The 17,683-nt window shown below is 64.5% G+C and overlaps 1 protein-coding gene and 2 long non-coding RNA genes across 3 annotated transcripts; all 3 read left to right on the top strand.

The window, feature by feature from the left end:
* Window positions 1-1,214: 1,214 nt before the first annotated feature.
* Window positions 1,215-6,472, top strand: LOC135328199 (maestro heat-like repeat-containing protein family member 2B; the record flags this gene model as incomplete). The annotated part of the gene is made up of 15 exons (XM_064510738.1): window positions 1,215-1,284; window positions 1,368-1,441; window positions 1,676-1,795; window positions 1,993-2,100; window positions 2,405-2,564; window positions 2,898-3,016; window positions 3,217-3,361; window positions 3,579-3,631; window positions 4,085-4,192; window positions 4,521-4,640; window positions 4,828-4,923; window positions 5,088-5,237; window positions 5,612-5,734; window positions 6,094-6,164; window positions 6,349-6,472. Coding segments are annotated over exons 1-15 (1,641 nt in total), but the record flags the coding sequence as incomplete, so codon positions are not given.
* Window positions 6,473-6,618: 146 nt separating this feature from the next.
* LOC135328085 (uncharacterized) lies at window positions 6,619-7,514 on the top strand. Its single transcript, XR_010388811.1, has 3 exons — window positions 6,619-6,709; window positions 7,189-7,293; window positions 7,480-7,514. It is a non-coding gene; the product is annotated as an uncharacterized LOC135328085 (long non-coding RNA).
* A 3,841-nt stretch (window positions 7,515-11,355) lies between these two features.
* On the top strand, window positions 11,356-11,883 carry LOC135328088 (uncharacterized). Its single transcript, XR_010388814.1, has 3 exons — window positions 11,356-11,415; window positions 11,583-11,685; window positions 11,828-11,883. It is a non-coding gene; the product is annotated as an uncharacterized LOC135328088 (long non-coding RNA).
* The last annotated feature ends 5,800 nt before the right edge of the window (window positions 11,884-17,683 follow it).

Here is a 17,683-nt window from a genome sequence, read left to right as displayed (position 1 = left end):
GCCTGGGAGCATCTCCTCTGGCTGCTGCACCAGTATCGGGAAGTCTGGGACCCCTCTGGGGTGACCGTGGTGAGGCATTGTGCGGGACATGGCGCGGCCAGGGGCCAAGGGGGGGCCGCGAGGTGTTGGGGAGCTGTGGGGTGCTGGAAGGAGCCAGGTCCCTTGGAGCAGGAACGAGGAAATGGGGGCCCGGGGCTTTCTGGGCTCATGCTGGAAGAAACCAGCATGGCGGGAGGGCCAGGAGGGAGTGGTGAGTGGCTGGGGCGAGTGGCTTGGGAGGGGAGGCTGCGCCGCCTCCCGGGGCTGGGAGTGTGTGAGGAGCTCTGCCCTCACGCCCAGGGCCACGTCCAGCCCCTGTGACGGGGAGAGGTGCAAGGGGGGGCAGTGTGCCAGGAAAGGCCATCCCAGCAGGGCTGCGTGGAGGAGAGAGACCTCGCGGTGCTGCTCTGCGGGAAGGATGAGCCAGAAGCCCCGTGCGGGGCTGGGGTTTCCCTGCAAGTGGGTTCCAGCCGCGGCATCTCCCAGCGATGCTGCTTTCTCGCTTTCTGGGTGGCTCGCAGTGACAGCCGCCCTCTCCCTCCCTCCCACGCTCCCTTGCAGAGTCTCGGCTATTTCCTGGGGGCTGTGGCAGACATTCAGACCCGCGTGCCCCGGGCCAGGCATCTGGCCATCGCCACTGCTGTGCACCAGCAGGTAAGGCCTGGTGCCGCGTCGCTGGCCTGGGGCTCCTGGGCAGCCTTGGCTGCTGCACAGCTCTGCGTGTGCCTGGGGCTCGGGGCTCTGGTTGTGGCTCTGTGCCCAGAGCCACCCGCGAGACGAGCACTGACAGTGCGGTTGCTTTTCTGTCCCTCTCCCCGCCGATCCGGCTTTCTCTGAAACGTGCCTTGTTCCCACAGCTCTGCGATGAGATGGAGCCGCCCAGCCCAGAGCACAGAGCAGAGCTGTGCCGCTGCATGGTGCTGCAGGGTAAGCAGAGGCGAGCTGGTGCCGCACCGCCGTGTCCCAGCAGCTCTCTTGCGAACCTGCCCGAGTGGGAAGACACTGCTCACTGATGCCAAGTGTGATTTCTTCCCCACAGCCCGAATTTGCCCGGAGGAGACCATCGAGTTCCTCTACTACAAGCTGAGGAACGGGAGCAAGGCCGATCGCGTGGCAGCCGTGGCAGTGCTGCAAGCTCTGGTCCGCTCTGACGGTCAGTAAGGCAGGCCGGAAAAATGGCGTCCTCTTGGGATGCTGCTGCTGCTTCTGACGCGCAGTCTGGCCCTGCTTTTCTGTCCCGCTTGTGTATGGAAAGCCGGGGAGCTGTGACGAATCCCTGCAGGAACGGGGGCTTGGCCTCAGCACCCACCTCTCCTTGTCTCCTGCAGCCCCAGACACGAGGGAGAAGCTGCCCCTGTTTGCGAAGCTGGTGCAGTCCGTGTGCCATGACCGCGCGGCCCAGGTGAGCTGGTTTGGGCAGGGCTGGTGCTGCCACCGGGGCAGAGCAGCCCTTTTCCCGGGCAGAGCCTGGCGAGGCCATAGCCACAGGCCAAGGCAGGGCCCGGGGCTGGAGGCCGGTGGCGGCCAGGGAGTGAGGGCTGCTGCTGCGCGGCCCGGCCAGAAGGGCTGCAGCACGGCGAAGGCAGCTCCGCTGGGCTTTGGGCCGGGTCGTGACTGCAGCCTCCCGTGACTGCAGGTGAGGAGGGCAGTGCTGCATTTCATTGGGGAGCTGCTGCGCTCCAGTGCCCTGGGCTGCTCGGCGTGGGACGTGGTGGGGCACCTCTTCAGCGAGTTCAGCCGGGCCTCGGGCAGACTGGTAAGGGCAGAGTGTGGCACCGGGGCTGCCTCCCATGCCCTGGCCGTGCCGTGTTGCCGTGGGTGTCCCTGGCAGCGGGGAGCCCGGCACAGCAGGGCAGCCGGCCACAGTGCCCCAGAGGGAGCGGCCTCCCTGTCGCATGCATCGCGAGGTCTGGGATGGGGCAGTGACGGGTGTTTCCCGCGTCTGTCTTGCAGGCAATGGGAAACCTTAGCATGGTGAAAGCGCGGGAAGAAAGGGCTGTTCAGAGCCTGTGCGCCCACGTGCTGGGCACGCTGGATGTCTCTGCCGGAGCGGTGGCCAAAGTGAGTCGTCCTCCACCTGTGCGCTGGGACCCCCCACCTTAGCCACCAGCGCAGCTGAGAAGAGCTGGGGCGAGCTCTGCGGGGCCGGACTTGCTGGTGCTGGGAGGGGGAAAGGGGTGCGAAGGACAGCGGGCGAGAGGGAGAGAAGGTGGAGGAGGAAGGCAGGGCGAGACCACAGCTGCTGAGTTAGGGAAGGAGCGAGGCCGAGGGGCTGGGCCGGTGCCGGAGATGCGGCAGCGATGGGGGAACTGGACCGGAGAGGTGGAAACGCCAGTGTGCCAAATGGCCTGGTTCTTGCCTGCAGCTCCTGTGGCCGAAGCTGCTGTGGTATGTGGTGCCAGCCAAGTACACGGGCATGTTGGTCCCGCTCTGCCGCTGCCTGCGCAGCCTGGCCGAGAGACGGGACAGGGCAGAGCAGGAGCAAGAGGAGGCGGCGCCTGAGGCCCTGGAGTCTGAGGAGCCAGGTGGGGAGCAGAAAGTCGCGGAGCGCTGTGCCAGGCTGGGTGGGCGCAGGGCAGCGCGTGTGCCTGCGTCCCCTGCCAGCCCCGCGCAGGGGCAGGGGCAGGGGCAGAGCCACCTGGCGCTGCTGCGCCCAGCTCTTGCCGGGGCCCAGGGGCTGGTTCCTGCCGTGCTGGGGCTGCCTTCAGCGGCGGCTGTTCAGCGTGGGAGCCCGTCAGGGACTGCGTGGAGGCGGCGCGGCCGGGGTCCCCTTCAGCCCCGCGTGAGGGCTTGGGACATGGGGCGGGCAGGGCCCGGTGGGGCTGGGCATCTCACGCAGCCTTTCTTTCTACCCACAGCCGCTCTGCCAGCTCCCCAGGCCCTGCTGGCTCGCCTGCTGGTGAGTAGCGGGGCCCCGGGGAAAGAACTTTTGTGGCTGGGGCAAGGGCAGAGGGCAGGAGAGATGGTGCTGAGGCCGGTGCCGGGTGCCCCGGGAGGAGGCAGGAGCGTGTCGCAGGGTGCATGTCAGGGGCTCCTGCTCCTCCTGTGGCACGGCAGTCCCTGGGCAAAGCCACTGGCTGCCTGCTGCGAGCCGGGGCAGTGCTGACCTGCCTGCCTGCAGGGTAGCCACAGCTCCTGGGGCAGGAGCGAGCCCATCTCTCTCCTGCCCTGGCCTAGGTGGTGGCGGCAGTGGCTCCACACACGGGCGGTGGCCGTGGAGCCGCGGCCCTGCAGCTGCTGCAGGCGCTCCCCGGCACGATCCACGGAGCCGTGGGGGCGAAGTGGGCCGCAGACATCCCCCTGCTGCTGCAGCACCTGGCAGGTAAAGTGCTGGCGGGAGGGAGAGGCTGGGGGCGGAGGGGGCAGCAAAATGCCCTCAGCTCCCCAGCCTGGCAGCAGGGAACGGTGCCGGGTTCGCGGGCGCTTGTCAGCCTGGTGGCCTGAGGCTTTGGGGCATCAGACTGCAAAGGAGACACCCGGGCTCTGCCGTGGTGCTCACTGGGATAACAGCGAGGGCTTTGCTTCCTCGGGCTTTGCAGGAACAACAGTGAGCTCCCTGGACGTGGCCGAGTGGGAGAGCCTTCTGCTGAAGGTACAGCGTCCCTGTGGGGGCCCTTGCTGGATAGGGCAAACGGGGGGCAGGAAAAGTGGTGGGAGCAACCTGGGGGCTCCCTGTTTGGGCACCGAGCGGTGCGGGCACGTCCCAAGCCCCCGGCGCCTGCTCCAGCCGTGGGTGCTGCCCGCTCAGAGGAGCTGCTCTGGGCACGTGGGGCACAGCTGAGCACAAATGCAGCCGAAGGCTGGGGCAGAGGCCTCCAGCGTGGCCCCATGCCGTGGCACCGCCTGCTTCTGGCGTGTGCCGAGCCCAGGGGCCTCGAGTGGCGCATTAGGGGAAGAGCGAGAGGTAGGTTGCAAGAGGGGCGGGTGAGGAGACAGGCTGTCGCGAGGGGGAGCTCTGCCCGGCAGTCTCCGGGGCCACTTGGATGAGCAAAAGGCCCCGGCCAAGGGCAGGGGGGCATTTGCTTCATCTCCCACTCTGCCCTAGTTCCTGCAAACCTCTCTGGAGCTCATTGCGAGCGAGGCCTGGACCGTGGGCCTGAGCCAGGAGCTGAGCCGGCAGCTGGGCAGCTCTCCCCACCTGTCCTGGGAGAAGGTGTGTTCCCTGCATGGCGTGGCTGTGGCTCGCGCGCCCCGAGGGCTGCGGCGGCAGAGCCCGGGGACACTCAGGCCGGGGCGAGGGCTGGCGGTGGTGCTCTGCCGCGCGGGCTGGTTTCCCTGCTGCCTGCTCTCTTTCCCCAGGAAGGGGCTCGCACTCCCCTCTGTGCTGAGCTGGCGGCGGGGCCGGGCTGGCCACCGGCTGCTGTGGGGCCGGTGCCATGGGCGCCTCGGCAGGTCCTGGCACAGTGGGGCCAGTGTGGCCTGGCCCTCTCTGGCCAGGCTGGGCTGTCACCACAGACAGGGCTCGGCCTCTTCTCTTGCAGCGGTTCCTGTACAAGGCTCTCGGCACGGCCCTGGCAGCTTGTGGGTGTCTCCACCACGTGCAGGAGCAGACCTTGGAGCACCTGAAAGCAGCCAACTTCCTGGAGCTGTGGCAGGCGCAGGTGAGGTTTCCTCGTGTCGCCCTGCTTTCCCGCGTGTCCCCTGCATGTCCCTGGGACAGAGGGGCTCTGCGTGCCCTGCTGCAGCCCTTGCTGCTGTTCTGTTTGCGGCCGTTTCCCTGGGGAAAGCGGAGCCAGCCAGGGCTGGGCGTTGGGGCTGGAGCGACTCCCCGTTTCTGCTGTGCTGCAGGGCATGGTTTCAGTTGTGTCCCGCTGTGCCGAGAGCCACTTCCAGCTGGCCTTGTCCTTGGTGAAGGAGTTCACGGGGACTTTGAAACGCAAGAAGGTAAAGGGCCCGGGGTGTTGTTGCGGGGAGCTGCCGGGAGGTGTGTGGGGAGCTGAGCCGCCGGTCGGGTGCGGGGCAGCTCCCGCCTCGGGAGCGCGCGGGGTCCCGGGCACAGCAGGGCCACGGGCTGACGTCTCGGTGCTTCTCCGTCGACCCCCCGGCAGAGCAAGGCAAGAAGGACCCGCGCTACTCGCGCTGCGCTGCTGGTGATGTACGGCCGGATGGCGCTGCGCGCCCCCAGGGAGCAGCTGCTCGCCCGTGTCGAGAGAGACGTGGTGGCGAATGTCCTGCAGCTCTACCGAGAGGGCTGCCAGGTGGGTGCTCGGGGTGCGAGGCAGAGCCGGCCGGGTGCCGCCAGCTCCGGCCTCTCCTGGGCCTTGCCACGCGCACCTCTCCCGTCACAGCCAGCACCAGTGCTGCTCGCCCTGCTGCCGTGGGCCAGGGTCTGCAGGGTCTTTCCAGCTGGCAGCTGGGCAGCTGCTCCCCTCCCCGTGGGAGGCTCCTTCCCAGGAGGGGAGAGAGGTTTCCTTGGTGGGGCGCAGGTGCTGAGCTGGGTTCCGCGGGGCTCCCGGAGGGCACAGTGTTGTCCCTGTGCTGTGCTTGGAGGCGGACCCCCCCCAGCCCAGCTGCTCTTTCAGCCCTGGGGCCTTGGAAGAGCTCCAAGTGTGTTTTTCTCCCCTGGGATCAGGATGCGCAGCTGAAGCTCTCCCTGGTGCAGAGCGTCACTGAGATCAGCCTTGCCATCCAGGCTGCAGGCGCCGGCCCCAGGTTTGAGCTCTGCTGCAAGCGGGAGCTGCTGCAGACCCTGCTGGTGAGTGCCCAGAGCCGGGGACGTTGCGCAGGGGAGCTTTGGGCTCTGCCGTGGGGCAGGTTTGTGCAGAGCCCGATGGTCTCCTGGGGCAGTGCGCAAGCTCCCGAGGGCCCTGAGCTGCATCCCCAGCCGGCGGGGCGCGTGGGTGCTGCTGCTCGGGGCCGTGGCAGGGGAATGTGGTGTGTCCGGGCGGCAGGGAGCTGCCACGTCATCCTGCGGGGCCTTGGTGGGAGCCATGGGGGTGGTGGAGCCGGTGCCTGCGGGGTCTGGCAGCAGAGCCCCTGGCCGGGGTGGGTGGGAAGGCTCTGCGGCACCCCTGCCCGCTGCCCACCTTGCGTGTGCCTGCCTGTGACTTGCAGGAGGTGATTCAGGAAGAGCCCCAGGAGTCCCCGGTGCACCCCCGGGCCCTCGTGGCCATGCAGCAGTTGAGGTAGGGTCTGTCCCTGGGGCTGTGGGAGTCACTGCATGTCCCAGCGCAGCTGGCTGGTCTGGCTGGGGCTGCGGGTGCTGGATTTGGGGCTGTCGATGGGGCCAAGGGCAGTCGTCCTCTGACTCGGCCTGGAGAGTGCTAGTAAGCGGCCTCTCTGTCTTCTGTGCCTTTTTTCTGCTGGCAGCAAGCTGAAGCCCCGTCTGAGCAGGGAGGAAAACCGCCACCTCCTGGCTCAGTGCTGCCAGGGCATCGTGTGCCTTCGTCGCCCGGAGCAGATGGACAGGAGAGGGCAGACGGCGGTTGCTGCTTCATGCCCACCGGTAGGCGCTGGCCCTTCTCAGCTGCCCCTCGGTGGGGGCTCAGGTCCGGGCACCCCATGCTCCGGCAGCCGCTGGCTGCGCTGGCGTCTCCGCAGGGTGCCCGGCCTCAGTCCCCCTTTCTGGTGTCAGGGTGTGCAGGCGCCGTCCCTGCGAGCGCTGGGCCAGCTCATGGGAGCCCTTCTCTGGGCAGAGCTGGCCCCCATCCGCTTCGAGGACATGGTGCAGGTGAGTGTCCTCGGCGTGGCAGGGAAAGTGTTGCCGCTGCCGGAGCGGGGCAGAGCCGTGGGGATCGTGCCCGTGGGGCTGGTCTGAGGAGGGGAGCTTCCCTGTAACTAGGTGCAACGCCCACATTGGCGGAGAGTGGAATGGTCCTAGTTCCAGGCCCCCTTGCCCAAAGTTTGGATCCAGGCTTTTGCCATCGGCCGCAGCTTCCTTGCAGGCAGCTTGCAGTGTCCTGCAGAGCCCCTAGATGAGCCAGAGCTTCTCCCCAGCCGCAGCTGTGAGCGAGGGGTGCTGCACAACTCAATGCTGCCCACGGCAGGAGCCCGGAGTGGGGAGGTCCCCACGGGGAAGGGCTCCTTGCCACGGGCCGGGTCGCCCGGAGAGACCGGGGCCGTGGAGGTAGCAGGGTTGGGAAGGGAGGGGGCCAGCGAGGGGTGTCGAGCAGAAGGATGCCCGTGGTGAGACAGGTCTGCCTGTGCCAGGTCCTGCGGCGCTGGCTCACCTCGGCCCACGCATGCGAGCGGGAGAGGGCCCTGCAGGTGTGCGTGCAGGTGCTGGGCTCTTATGAAGAGAGATGCGAGCACAGGGTGAGCGGGGGCCCCATGCACAGGGAGCTCTGTGTGGGCAGGCGCTGGGTTTTGGGCCTCCTGGGGCTGCAGGGCAGCCCCTCGTTTGCCCCCAGGTCAGCTGCGGCTTGGGGGCAGTGAGGCCGGGAGAAGGAGAGCGGCCACGGGGCTACCGGTGACCTTTTTGCCTGCCTCTTCCTCCCACAGCGAGGCCGTGCCTGCGAGTGGTTCGGCTCCCTGGCAGGACTGCTGGGGCCTCTGACGTGCGACACGTCGGCCGCGTCCCGCTGGTGGGCAGTGACCTGCCTCGGCCACCTGCTCCGAACAGGAGGTGAGGAGAGCGGGCAGAGCTGTCCCCGCTGCTGAGGGCAGGACGGTGTCCCCAGTGCCAGGGACCGTCCCTGTCTGCGGCCGGACCCTCGCCTGGCTGGCAAACCCACTGCGCTACGTTGGGGGGCCCTGGCTTGACGTGGCCTTCGCCACCCTCCCTTGGGTCCTCCCTTATCCACCCGCGTGGCCGGAGGTTGGTTCCCCGCGAACATGACTCCTCCTTCTCCTGGCTGCAGCCGAGAACACAGACGTGGCGCCCTGGACCAACGAGATCAGGCGCCTGCGTGAGAGGCTCAGTGCCGTCACCTCTGAGTCTCTGCTGGCCACCTCCACCAACATCGCGAAGGTAACTGGCCCCTGGAGTGCAGAGTGGGGGCCACAATATGTATGTGTGTGCGTGTGCGTGTGTGCGTGTGTGTGTGTGGGTGGGTGCTGCTGTCAGGACGTGAGTTTTGCATCTGAGCAGCCTGTGAGGTGGTCGCTTGTGTTTCTGATTTCTCCCCAGCTCGTTTGCAAATATTTCCCCCGAGGCCAGGCCTCAGGCTTCATGAGCAGCATTGTGGAGAGCCTGCTGTGCACCAGGCCCGTGTGCGCGTGGGCCGCTGAGCGGTGGACGCTCACCTTCCTGGGGAATTGCGGAGAGCAAATATTCCAGGAGGAGGTGAGAGAGGCGTTTTTTGCATTCACCTTTGGCTGCTCTCTGTTGTTGGCTGTTGGCCCCGAAGACAGACGGGGAAAGGACGTGCCGAGCCATTCTTTGTCGCCTTCCTCCTTTCAGGTGCCCAGGCTCGTGCACCTCCTTTACACCTGCCTGCGGAGCACCCGGCAGAGCGCTCGCAGGTGCTTTGTGCTGCGGGCCGTGTTCCTCCTGGCCCACTCTCACCCACAGCCGGTGCTCGACAGCCTCCTCCAGGCGTGCCTGCCCACAGACAGGTCTGTGCACTCGCCCTTCCCTCTGCCGCCAGACCCAGCCGTGGGGTGTGCCTGCGTGGGGGGTCCCGGTCGGAAGCAGGTGGTTTTTCCCCGGGAAAGGCGAGCGCTGCAGGATCACGGGCTCGTTTCCCTGTCCGGACCTGGGCATCGCCATCCCCGATGCAGACGAGGGGAGCGTTTGGCCTCTCGTGAGGGTGCCGCAGGTACCCGGGGATGCGGGCTTACGGGCAAGCATCTGTTCCCTTGCAGCGACATGGTGGAGGTGTGGAGGAGCCTGGGGAGAAGCGTCCTGGGGTGCCAAATCCTGGTGTGCTTAACTGAAAAGTTAAGGGCAGCGGGAAAGAGCAGCCACAGGAGCGAGTGCTGCACTCGGGAGCTGGGCAGCAGCCAGGCTGCCCTGGAGCCTCGCATGGTACGGTCAGCGGCCCAGGCATTAGTGCCACTCCACGTCTGCTTTCCAGCTCGTGCTTCTGCACAAGGGAGTTTTGTGCCCTTTGCGAGTGCCCGTGGAGCCTCGCGGGGTGCTGTGCCGGGGTGGCGACAGCGTTAGCAGTGTGGGGAGCCGGGACAGTTTGCTGCTGCTGGGCCGCAAGGCTGTCGCTGCAGTGAGAATTGGAGACAGTGAAAGCTCCCTGGCTGGCAGGGGCCGTGGCTGGTGGGAAAAGCCCTTGTTTTACCAGGTGGCTCTTGGTTGGATTTCTCTGCAGATCACCCACGCCCTCTGCGAGGTGGTGTCAGTGCTGCAGAGGAAGACACTGGTCCAGCGCCTGCTTCCCTACCTGCTTCCCGGCCTTCTGAGGCAGGTCAGCGAGACGCTGGGGGAGGAGCTGGCACCGTCCGTTGGGGACCTGGAGAGCGCTGACATGCCGGGCAGGTGAGGAGCGGCAGTGGCAGGAGTAGGGGCAGGGGCAGGGCTGGCCTGTGCCCCAGGTCTTTGGTCGTGCGGTCCATGGCCTTGCAGGAGCACCCAATTGTCCCGCTGGCACTGGGCTGCCTCCGTGAGGTGGTGGGACTGGTCGCTGCAGGGCAGCGCGCCTGGGGATTTGGCCGCAGCACGGTCGTTCCTGCCCATAAACTCTGTGTTGCGGCCGGGGGCCGTTGCGGGGCTCTGCTGAAGAGAAATCTTCCCCCAAACTGCTGTGCCTGGAGCTTTCTTTGGGTTTTTTCACCAGCCTTTTTGTGGCGGCATTGGAGCTGGTGCTGGCGAGGTGCCTGGACAATCGGTGGCTGCGGCTGCTCCGGGAGCAGGGAGCGTGGGCGTCCCTGGCAGAGCCCCGGGCTCACAGCACCGGCGTGTGTCTCCTGGCGAGGTGAGAGCCCGGGATGCGCCCGGGGAAAGGGCTGCTGGGAGCTTCCTGCGCACTTGGGAGCTCTGCTGAGGTGCAGAGCGGTGTCTGCGTGGGAGCGGGAGAAGGTGGGAGTCGCGGCCTGCGGCCGTCCCGCGTGACTGCGTGTCACGAGCCTGCTCGTGCTCTGTGCGCAGCGTGCTGCTCCGCGCAGAGCTCGTCCCACAGCGCCTGCTGCAGAGCCTCTTCCCCTGGCTGGATTCGCCCTCTGCCAACCTGCGGCTTACGGCCACAGCTTTCTTTGCCGAGGTGAGGCAGCAGCAGAGCAGGGGGGGCTCGGAGGGGTTCCTGCGTCTCGCCCGGCGCGAATCGCGGCCGATGCTAGCGGCCACGTGACTTGATTGCAGCTGATGAAGGACAAGCTAGTGGAGGAGAGGAAGCTGCTGAAGCCGCTCCTAGAGGCCTTGGGGGAGAGAGCGCGCGATCCCGTCAGCACCGTGCGGCAGATGGCCGTGAGAGGTCTGGGCAACGCGGCCAGCGGAGCACCCGCGAAGGTGAGGCGGCCTTTCCTGGGCTCTGAGCGCAGCCCGGAGTGGAGAGCTGCCCGGGGGGCTTGAGGAGCCCGGAGAGAGGAGCAGAGGCAGGCGCGGGGCCGTGCTGAGGCCGCACTCCTCGCTCTGGCATCATCAGGGTGGCAAAGGGGACACGGGGTGCCGGCTGGGGCTCCTTTGGCTGGGGTCTGCTTCGGGCTTGCTCCGGCAAGTGCCGTCCTTGGCGCCGCAGCGGAGAGCAGCGGTGAGAGGTGGGAGCAGTGAGCAGTTCATGCGCCTGTCGCTCTGCAGCTGCGGAGGCACGGGGCGGCCGTGGTGTCGGTGCTGCTCAGAGGCCTGGAGGACGCGGCCAGCACAGAGGTGGCTGCCGAGAGCCTGCTGGTGCTGGCGAAGGTGCTGGGGCTGCTGGAGGCGAGGGCCGTGGGCTCTGCCTTTGAAGAGATCTCCAGGGCCAGCCGGGCGTTCTGGGGGGCGGTGAGTGGAGTCGCTCGTTCTCCTGTCGGCAGGCGGGAGTCGTCGCGGGGCCGCCGTTCCCCGCGGGCAGCACCCCGCTGGGGCCAAGTGGCTCGTGCGCGGCGCCCTCGCTCGCAGCCTCTGCCCAACGGCCTTTCTCATTGCAGGAGGAAGAGGTGCTGCGCCGCTCGGCCTTCGTCCTCTATGGCGCCCTGGCCTCCTCTGCCTCTCGGAGGAGGTCATTTTTCAGCAGAGAGGTGGAGGCGGCATTTCCCAGCCTGGTGCTGCACCTCGGGGACCCGGCCCCGGCCGTCTGCAACGTAAGAGCCCTTGGGCTGCTCTGGCCGGCGCGTGTTGCCGACGTGTCCGCAGGCCTTGGCTGGTGCTGCTGCGGCGGCGAGGTTCCTCGCTCAGCTCCGGGACAGGCGCGCAGCATCCCCATGAGCAGGCCCGGTGCTCTTTTCCAGGCGTGCAAGGTCTCCCTGCACCTGTGTGCCCCGTTTCTGGGGTCGAAGAGGGTGCGGCAGCGCATCGCCGCAAGCATCGGGCTGAGCGCGGCCGAGCTGCAGGATGAGATCTGCAGGCACCTGGTGAGCGAGCACTGCGCTGGGGCCGTGTCCCTGTGCCGGCCGCCCGCCCTGTGGCTCTCGCGCCGGGGGGCCACGTGGGCCTGGGCCATGGGTGGAGGGAGGATGGAGGGGGGACGGAGGGGCGCTTGGAGCCAGCGAAGAGCTCCTGCGCCCCTGTGTTGCCCCAGGCCCAAGACTGCCCCGTGCTGCTGGAGAGGCTCTGGAGCACAGCCCGGAGCTGCTGCATGGGGAGCTGCGTGGCGCCGCAGGCAGCAGCCGTCCACGTCCTGGGTGAGAGGCAGCGCTGGGTTCTGGCACTGCTCGCGGCCGCATTGGGTCGGGTCGGGGTCAGGGGTCGAGGTTGAGGTCGAGGTGGGGTTGGGGCCATGGCGATGGCCGTGGCCATGTCCTGACAGTGGCATCCTCATGCCAGGCCTCCTCCTGGACACAGTGCCGACCGCGTGGCTGCAACAGCAGGACCTGGCGTTCCTGTCGGGAGGTAGGTGCTGGTGGCTGCACTGCTGCCCCATGGGCCAAGGCGGTGTCCGGAGGCCCCGCGGATGCCAACAGCTGGGGGGTGCGTGGGGCTCGCATGGCCCCGGGGTGCTGCTGGGGAAGCCGCCCTGGCCGGGAGCCACGGGGTGCCGGTGGTATCGCGGCCAGGCGCCCACGGTGCCTCCCCGCGGCGTCGGTGTCGTTGCAGCTTGGTGGAGGTGGCGGTCCATCGAGGCCCCCCGCGCGTGGCGGGCAGCAGCCGCAGTGCCCCACGCCGGGGGCCCCCAGCTGCTCGGGGCAGGAGATCAATAAAGCTGCGTCCTCGCAGGGAAAGTGCCAGCCGTGTGGGGCTCTGTGGGGGGTCTTGCGCCGGCCCCGGCCCTGCCACCCCCCAGATGTGGCCTTGGTGCAGTGTGGCGCTGCCTGGGGACACAGGGGAGTGGAGAGAGCGGGGTGAGGGGGGCCTGGGGGTGACGGGGGCAGTGGGAGCAGCCTGGGGCACTGGGAGCTCTGGGGTGAGTAGGGCCTATGGGGTGCGACTGGGGATGAGAGGGGCCCCAGGGGGAGTAGAGGGACCGAGGGGCAAGTGGGGACAGTGGGGCCACTTGGGACACTGAGGGGCACTGGGAGGTGCCTGGGGGCATATGGGACACTGGGGGGCCTGGGGATACTGGGAGGTGCTTGGGGGCGATGGGGGCAGGGGGAGCAGCCTGGGGCCCTGGGGGCACTGGGAGGTGCTTGGGGATACTGCGGACACTGGGGGATACCAGGAGGTGCCTGGGGAAATGAGGGGGCACCCAGAGTTGCCCGGGGAGACCAGGGGGAACTGGAGTGAGAGGGCTGATGGGGTGGGACTAGGACTAGGGCTGGGAGGGGCCCCAGGGGGAGCAGAGGGACCGAGGGGCAAGTGGGGGTGCGGGGAGCACTGGGGCTACTGGGGGGCACTGGGAGGTGCCTGGGGACTCCGGGGTCACTGGGGACACTGGGAGGCACTGAGAGGGGCCCCGAGGGGGCAGCGGGCAGGGCTGCTCCCCAGGGGCATGGCAGGACCGCGGGTGCGGGGGGGGCGCAGCGCTGGGGCCGGGCACGGGCAGCCCGGTCCCGCGGCGGGGGAGCGGGACTCACCGGTCGCCCCGCACTGCCGGCACGTCCCACCGGTCGCCCCGCACTGCCGGCAAGTCCCCTGCAGCGCGCGCGGCCTGGCCGAGGACGGCGGGCTCGTGACACAGGCCGCGGCGGGGCCGTTGCCAGGGCCGGGGCCGCTCTGAGGCCCGGAGTGAGGGGGCGGGGCCGGGCCGGGGCCGCTCTCGGGGGTGGGGGCGGAGCCGGGAGCTCGGGGGCGGGGCGGTGCCAGGGCGCATGCGCGGGCCGCCGCGTGCGAGAAGCTCAGTTTGGTCTGTCGCGGCTGCCGTCGTTCTGGTGCCTCCGTCCCACTTCCGTCGCCCCGCGTGGCGCTGGGGGCGGGGAGGGCGGCAGCCCCAGCTGAGGAGTGGGGGGGGCTCGGCCGCGGGGGAGGGGACGTGGGGGAGAGCCAGGGCTGGGGCTGCGAGCGGGCCGGGGCTGCCAGGCAAAAAGAGGCCACATCCTGCGGGTTTGGGGGCTGGAGGCTGTGTGTTCGAGCCAAGACCAGGTGCCCAAGCCCTGCGTCTCTGAGCTCAGAAGCAGGGCTGAAGCCCTGTGGTTTTGCATCAGCAGCAGAGGCTTAGCGCGCCATTTTTGCGGTTGGAAGCAGAGGCTAAAGCCTGCGTTTTGGGGGCCAGATACAGGGGCTTTCTGTTAGCTGCTTGTGTGGTTGCAAACTGTGAAGACTAAGGCCTGCGTTTTTGGGGCCTGAAATGGAGGCTTAGTTGGCTGGGTTTTATTCTCAAAGCAGAGACCAAGTGCTATGTTTTTGGGTCCAGAAAAGGCGACTAAGTCGTGCGTTTCTGGGACTTGGAAATGGAGGTGAGGCTGACTGTTTTGGGGTGCTACAACCAGAGGCAGAGTGCTGCATTTCTGGACCCACAAATGGAAGCTTAGTCCCTGTTTTCAAGCGCATTCCCCAGTTCTGGAGGCCTGCATTGGGGGGTCCAAAAGAGAGGCTAAGTCCTGTGTTTTGGGGGCCACAAATGGAGGTTCAATGTGCTGTTTCTGTGCCTGAAAATGGAGACCAAGTCCTGTGTTGTGGGGACTTGGAAACGGAGGTGAGTCTGGCCATTTCCAGCCCCAAAGTGGGGGATGAGGGGGCCCTTTTTGGGGTGGGGGGAGGCAGAGGGCTGGGGGGAAGGGGCAGGGTGTGTGGACCCTCCCTGAAAGTGGGGGGGGGTGCAGGGATCTGCGAGTGCCCCAAGGGCAGGGAGGCTGGCATGCACCAGCCCAAACCTTGCATCTGAGAGTTTCTGGCACAAAAGCAGTTTTTTGGGGAGAAAAACACCAGTAGGCATCATTGGCCAAGTCCACTATTTATGCAACACTCATCCCCTCCTTTCAACCCTAATTAACCAGTTAGCTTATAGGTATTGAATCAAGACTGATCACTGAGTCAGTATCAATTCAACAGACCTAAGCAAACTGCTCAGTTAGTTCAATTAGCCAACAGTGATTCAACGTATAGAAGCTGATCAGTTAGCATTTACACAATACTTTGAATGCTTACTATTACTTCAGTACCTATAAGGTAACTGGTTATTTAGTAACTAATTAGTCAACAGTGATTCCATACACATAAGGTCATTAGTCAACACTGATTCCATATACATCAGCTAAGGCTTCAGTACTGCTCCACTATTAAAGCAGTGATTGACTTATGATGCTGTCAGTACTTTCAATAATAACTAACCAGTTAGCTTATAGGTATTGAATCAGTATGAACTAACGAGTCAATATTGATGCCATGTACACGAGCTCATTGCTCGTCACCATCCCAACACCCCCGCGCTGGTCACTCGCTGACCCCACACAGGGGCTCAGGGCTGCCCCAGCAGGACCCAGTGACCCCCCCGTCCCAGGACAGCAGCTGCTTCCCAGCTGGGTCACTCTCGCGGGGCCCTGCACCAGAGCAGCCCCAGGCTGCGGGGCCGGGCAACAGTGACTCTGGGCTCTCGGCAGCGTCTCTGCGGCTCCATCTGGCTCGGTCGGTCCCAGCAGCCCCGGCCCCGCCGTTCCCTGGCTCCTGGGGTCCTGCAGGAGGGAAGAGGTGTCCCGTGAGCGCTCGCAGCCCTGTCTGGCTCCGCACCAGGCCCGATCCAGGGCTCTCCCAGTGGAGGGGCCCCAGCCCAGCGCCGGTGCCAGCAGCCAGGGGGGAGCTGGGGGCGGCCCCTGCCCGAGCCCCCCGGGGATCCCATCAGGAGGGGAGAGAGCCAGGCGGTCCCGGTGTGACCCTCCCTGCCTCAGTCTGCTCCGGCGACCCTCAGTATCTCCAGGTCCCCTCCCAGCACACCCAGAGCCCCGTCCCGCCCCTGGTGCCCCCCTCCCCGCTGGTATCTGCTGCTCTTGCTCTTCTGCTCCTGTTGCAGCCGCTACTGCCAGGGCCCGGCTCGCCCTGCCCCGCCCCGCCTCGCTGGTTCCGGTACTGCCCGGGTCCGCCCACGCGCCGTGGGGGCACTGCGGGGCCCGGGCGGTCTCTGGTCCAACACACCTCACCACCCAACAGGGTATGGCTGGAGGGGAAAGCTCCCGGGGCAGCGGCCACTCGCACAGGGCACATGGGAACATCACATTCGCTGTGTGTCACAGACTGCTTCTACCTATACGCAAAAGAGAAGGGGGACTCTTGAGAGTTCCCTGGGACACGCAATGCCTATTCCTAACAACCTACCAGAAATGGAGCCGTCTTATTGAATTAGTCTGTTACAGAAGGAATTAAAACGTCTGTCTTCACTAAGGGCAAAGACTGGCTCTAGTTTTTGGTGACACTTCCTGTGTGCAGGAAAAAACACAGCTAAGAATTGCACAGTTAGGCTTCATTCCCATACATCAGAGGGGAAAATTGCTCGCCTTTCCACTCCTGGTCCTGAGGTTAGAAATACAAATAACCTGCACCCCACGATGCGGGATTCAATGATGAACGCAATGCCCTTCAAAAGCTTGAGTACTCCAGTTCAACTGACAGAGATCTCTCTCTAACAGTGCACACTCAGTTGTGCGCGTTTTGCTAATGGCAAAATCTGCAGTCCAAATGATGTTGCCTGAGGAACCTGGACGCAGCTCACATCAGCAAGAAACACTCTTGACAGAGTGCCTGGTCAAGCACAAGAATGTTTTTTGTACAGTCACTGCTTACCTCCAGAGACCAGCAGAGGACAAGGCAGCACCTCACAGTGTTACAGCTCGTATGGCGACTCAGACAAGCGCATCTGGAAGTAGCCGCAGACATATTCGCACAAAGACTCTAGTACTTCAGGCCCTGAGTTCATGTTTATTGTGTGAGACTCATGCAGAGGAGGAAGAAAACCATCTTTATGCAATACTGACAATTCAGTTTGCCACATATGAGCAACATTTATTATCTATTAATTACTGATTCTGTATATTAATACCACAAGGTGTACCTTCTCCCTTCACCAGATTCCAGGGGGAAGACAGGGGAAAGAGAAGGGGGGAAACAGGGGTGAAGATGGGGGGAAGAGGGAGGAAAGGGAGGGAAGAGAGAAAAGAAGAAACATAAGGAAGAAAGAGAGAGAAAGGGAAAAAAGAGATTGAGAAAGAGCGAAAGGGAGAAAAAGAGGAGAGAACAGAGAGAAGGAGAGCAACAAGTACAGAGAGAGGAGAGACTGAGACAAAAGAGAAATAGAACGAGAGAATAAGAGAGCAGCACAGAGAGAGGAAGAGAAGACTGGAGAGAGAAGAGAGGGAAAGAGAACAAGTGAGAAGAAGGTAGAGAGAGGAAAAGAAAGGAAGGAAGAGGGAGAAAGGCAGAGAAAGTGGTGTCAGAGAGTGAGAGAGCAAAAGAGAAAAAGCAGGAAAAGGAGAAAGAGATCGGGGGAGAAAGAGAAGAAAGAAAAGGAGAGAAAGCGAGAAAGAAGGGGAGAGAAAGACAGAAAAGGGAAAATGGAGAGAGAGAGAGAAGGGCAGAGACAGAGACCAAAGACAGAGAAAGAGAAAGGAAGGAAAGAAAGGAGGGAGAAAGAGGGGAGAGAGAGAGAAGTAAGAAAGGAGGGAGAAAGAAAAAGGGAAAATGGAGAGAAAGAGAAGGGGAGAAATAAAGAGAGAACAAGAGAGAAAGACAGGAAGAGGAAGGAAGGAAGGGAAAGAGAGAGGAGGGAGAAGGAGAGAGAGAAAGGGACAGAGAGACAAAGAAAAGCAGATGAGGAAGAAAGGGAGGGGAAAAGAGAAAGTGAAAGAGAGAAACAAGAAGAAACAAAAAGGGAGAGGGAGGGAGGGAAAGAGGGAAAGAAAGGGAGAGAGAAAGGAAGAGAAAAAGAATAAGAGTTAAAGAAGGAAAGGAAGAAAAAAAGGGAAAGTGGGAAAGAAAGGGAGAAAATGAGAAAAAAGGGGGAGATGTAAGAAAAAAAGGGAGGCAGAGAGGGAAAAAGAAAGGAGAGGAATGAAAAGCAAAAGAGAGGGAAGAGAAAGTGAGGTAAAGAGAAGCAGGGGAGGAGTGAGAGAAAAAGAGTGAGAACAAGAGTGAGAAAAGAGAAAGAAAGTGAGAGAGGAAGAGAATACAGAAGGACAGAGGAAGAGAGCAAGAAAGAGACAAGGCAGAGAGAGAAAGAGGGAAAGGTAGAGAGTGACACAGCAGAGACAAAAGAGAGGAAGAGAAGAGAGAGAAGGAGAGAAAGAGGGAGGAAGGAGAGGGTGAGAGAAAAAGGGAGAG

The sequence above is a fragment of the Dromaius novaehollandiae genome, chromosome 4 (genome assembly GCF_036370855.1).
Source record: "Dromaius novaehollandiae isolate bDroNov1 chromosome 4, bDroNov1.hap1, whole genome shotgun sequence".
Classification (NCBI taxonomy): Eukaryota; Metazoa; Chordata; class Aves; order Casuariiformes; family Dromaiidae; genus Dromaius; species Dromaius novaehollandiae.
This window is presented reverse-complemented; position numbering and strand designations above follow the sequence as displayed.